We start from the raw sequence: 3,939 nt of genomic DNA on the forward strand, positions 1-3,939 counted from the left end.
ATACATACATATTGCCAAATTGTTTTCCAGTATGATTATACCAGTTTATACAGACATTAACAGTATACAATGGTGGAAAGTACCTATGAATTATGACACTCGTCTTTTTTAATTAGGTTTAGGTGTGTTATCAGTTTGTGTAAATGTTAAGGATTTCAACACTTTATTGTGATGTTTCTCTGTTATATGCCTTCCCATTTTCATAGAGAGAAATTTCAAATTTTTATATTGTCATAACAGAAAGAATACATGTCAGAATAAACTTCTAATAGTATAGAAACTTTACTTTTTTTTCAGATACATACAGGTGAGTTAATGTGAAAATGTTTTGACAGATTATTTTTACAGTTGAAACATACCATGATACTGGTATAGTCACTGATCCAGAACATGAAACTGTCCAACTTAGAGGTGATAACAAAAAAGTTCCACAAAAGGTAACTGGCACATTAGTGGAGGAGCTATAACAAATTAATACGTGGGTCAAAATGAAGCCATACTTTGGAGACCAGGGTGACTCCAAGTATAGAAGCTAGACATCTTAGTCACCTTAAGTCCTTTAGAAAAGAAGATAAATAGCTGTTTGTTTAAACAACTATAGTTGTAATATAGAACTCTGGACTTTGGTCTCTTGACCTGTGCATTGTCACACATCTCTTCCAGGCCCACCTCCTCACTGGTAAAATGGGAGCTGGATGACGGTTTCTATTCCCCTTCCTCCTCCTCCCTTTAAAAGCAGCTTTTAAAAATGCAGTTTTAAGCTACATCCTTTATCAGTGGGAAAACAGTTAACTTATAATTACCTGCTTCTTAACACGAGGTTCTGCACTAGAACATAAGCTGCCCTATACAATAAGTAGCCTCATGAGCATTTTATTTCCTTCTTCGAGGTTAGGTGCCATTAGAGCGCAGGAAAATACCTGTCTTCCCCCCAGTTCCGTGCCATGTCATTTTAATTTATGTAAATTTCATCCTCCACGTAAGGTTTCCTCATTTTCAGAATGTAAGTGGACGGGGCTCACTCCAGGCTAGTGCAGCATGCTTAAGACAGTAAAATGACACTAGATGTGGCTTATTCAGTGTCTTGGTTAAAGCTGACTCGATCTGTGTGTCCCCCAGTGTCTCTCATGGCCTGTGCTCTTGGCATAGGGCTGCATAACAATGACCAGAGACTGGGTGGCTACTTCTCACAGTTCTGGCGGCTGCTGGGATGTCCAAGCCCAAGGTGCTGGCAGATGTGGTTCCTGGTAGGGGCCCACTTCCTGGCTCTCAGCCACCTTCTCACTGTGCACTCACATGGCCTTTCCTCTGCATATGGGCATGGAGAAAGTGAGAAATCTGCTTCCTCTTCTCACAGGGACACTAATCCCATCACATGGGTCCCCCCCCATGAGCTAATTATCGTCTAAAGGCCCCACCTTCACATACCATCACACTGTAGTCAGAAATTCAAATTATGAATTTTGGGAGGACACAGACATTCAGCCTATAACATGCATAAAGTAGGTATCAGAAAATGTTCATAGAAGGAAAATGTTAGGAAAAAATTCTCTCTGTTAAGTCAATCAGCCAACTCCTTGAGCATCTACTATCCGCAGAGCACAGAGTTTGCAAACGTCTCTCCTAGTCTGGGTGGTTCGAAAACCTAGCTGATGTACAGAATCAGCTGTAGAACTTAACTTTAAAAATAAATTATTCAGTCCTACTTTCAGGGACTCAGTAGGTGTGAAATGAAATGTAGAAAGCTGTTTTATTTAAAAAGCTCTCCAGAGGAGAACCACTGATTAAGGCTCTGTGGCCTTATTTGGGGAGCACAGATCTTTAGTCTCAACGCACAGCCTGGCTTTATGACAAGTTGAAGGCTGGTAGATAAATTGTTCAGAATAGCCCAAGAATATAGGGCCTTTTAACTTCTCTTGGAAGAAGAGTGAACTCCCATTAATTGCAATTCCATGAATTAAAAAATGTAGCTAAGAGCTACAAATTGGATTTTTAATTAGAAGCACAAATCGGTTCCTTTTGCATCGTGTTGCCTACACACCTGTTCTGTTTATCCCACAGAGGAGGACGATGACAGTGATCTCTTTGATGATCCTCTGCCAGTACCTTTAAGGCACAAGATTCCAAACCCGCAAACTCTTCACCCTGAGGTATTTCCCACAACTGCAATATCACAAAACCAGCCTGAAAATCAGAGAGAAAGCACAGGATGCTTCAGAGCAGAGAGTATGCCAACTTTTCTTTGGGCAGACTTTATAGATTGTGAGGAATCCAACAGTGAAAGTGAAGAATCAGAAATCCCAGCTTCAGCTCAAGGAGACATGGGTCCTGTCCCACAGCTCCAGAAGAGGGCTGATGGGGAAGTACCACAGTGGGAAGTGTTCTTTAAAAGAAGTGCTGACCTCACTGATGACTGTTTGGAAAACCTCCCATCCTCCACAGAGGCAGGGGGCTCTCAGTCTCCGAAGCTTTTCAGTGACTCCTCTGATGGGGAATCAACTCACATCTCTTCCCAAACGTCTTCTCAGTCAACACACATATCAGAACAAGGAAGTCAAGGCTGGGACAGCCAGTCTGACACTGTTCTGTTATCTTCCCAAGAGAGAAATGGGGGTATGACCTCCTCGAGCAGACGCGTCTACAGGCCAGGAATCAAAGACAATACTCTTGCCCCTCAGATGGAACAAAATGTACTTTGCCCAAAGGACACATGCTCTGATTTGAAAAGCAGAGATAAAGATGTAAGTATAGGTTCTAGTGTTGGAGAGACAACTACTCTGAGCAGTGGGAAGCACATGCCTCAGGAGAAAAGGCCACGAAATCTTAGCAGCAGCGCAGATTCACAAAGCTCCTCTGATTTTGAAATTCCCTCCACTCCAGAAGCCGAGCTACCTACACGAGAGCATTTACAATATTTCTATGAGAAGTTGGCAACAGGGGAAAGGATAGTAGTTGAAAAAAGAAACAGCTCACTTCCTTCTAGAGCAACCACTAAAAAACCTATACCAAGAGATAATAGTCAAAATCCTAATAGATAAATTAAAATGGAATACTTAAAAATGTTCCTATAACCTAAAAGGTGGCAGTAAAGGGTAAACAGAGGACCAAAAAATAGAGGGAAAACACAGAAAACAAGATATGGGAGAACTAAATCCAAACCTATCAATAATTACATCCAAACAGAGGAAAAACCATAAACCAACTATATACTGTCTATAGGAAGCTGACATCAAAAGACTTGGGTAGGTTTACCAGTGAAAGGATGGAAACCTTTACCATGTAAACATTACTTAAAAGAAAGATGGAGTGGCTATGTTACTAATGATAAAACATCCAGTTCACTGAGACAGAATCCTAAAAGTACCGTACAACTTTGGAACAACTGAAAGGAGAAAGACAAACTAATGCACAATTACAGCTGCAACAGAATTAGTCTACAGAATATCAGCAAGGATACAGAAGAACTGAACAGCACCGTTAACCAACTGGATTTAACTGACACTAAGAACACTTCACTTCATCCAGCAGCAGAATACACGCTTTTCAAGTTTACAAAGGACAACGTTCACCAAGACAGACCACATCCTGGGTTGTAAAAATACTTCAGATTTAGAGAATAAACTTGGATCTATTACTATAAACTGATGGCGAGAGAAGAAAGTCAGTCCCTTACCTATCTCAGGTGTTCCATCGCTTATGAGTGTTGGTGTGAATACAGTGGTAAAATCAAAACCTAAAAGAAAATACTTACTTAAAAGGCATTCAGCTTCCTTAAAGTCCATCGATAGGTTATGTTTTTGCATAGTTATGTATGTGGATCTAATAAAGTTATTAGCAAATATTCATAAACCCTTTCATTTGCTGATATTTCATAGATTAAGAAAGCAAAAGCAGAGATTTCAAACAAGTTTAAGCAGAGTCTCTAAAAAACAATTTGCA

General features: G+C 40.3%; 1 protein-coding gene across 1 annotated transcript in view; it reads left to right on the forward strand.

The window, feature by feature from the left end:
- The window catches only part of DCLRE1C (DNA cross-link repair 1C), a 44,141-nt gene extending 40,300 nt beyond the window's left edge, over positions 1–3,841 (forward strand). The window contains exon 14 of the mRNA XM_082618243.1: positions 2,062–3,841. Within this exon, the coding sequence (XP_082474369.1) occupies positions 2,062–3,038 (977 nt within the window). The 3' untranslated portion in view covers positions 3,039–3,841. The remainder of the gene's footprint in view (positions 1–2,061) is intronic.
- Positions 3,842–3,939: the final 98 nt, after the last annotated feature.

Source organism: Mesoplodon mirus, assembly GCF_964341445.2.
Source record: "Mesoplodon mirus genome assembly, chromosome: 4".
NCBI classification, from domain to species: domain Eukaryota; kingdom Metazoa; phylum Chordata; class Mammalia; order Artiodactyla; family Ziphiidae; genus Mesoplodon; species Mesoplodon mirus.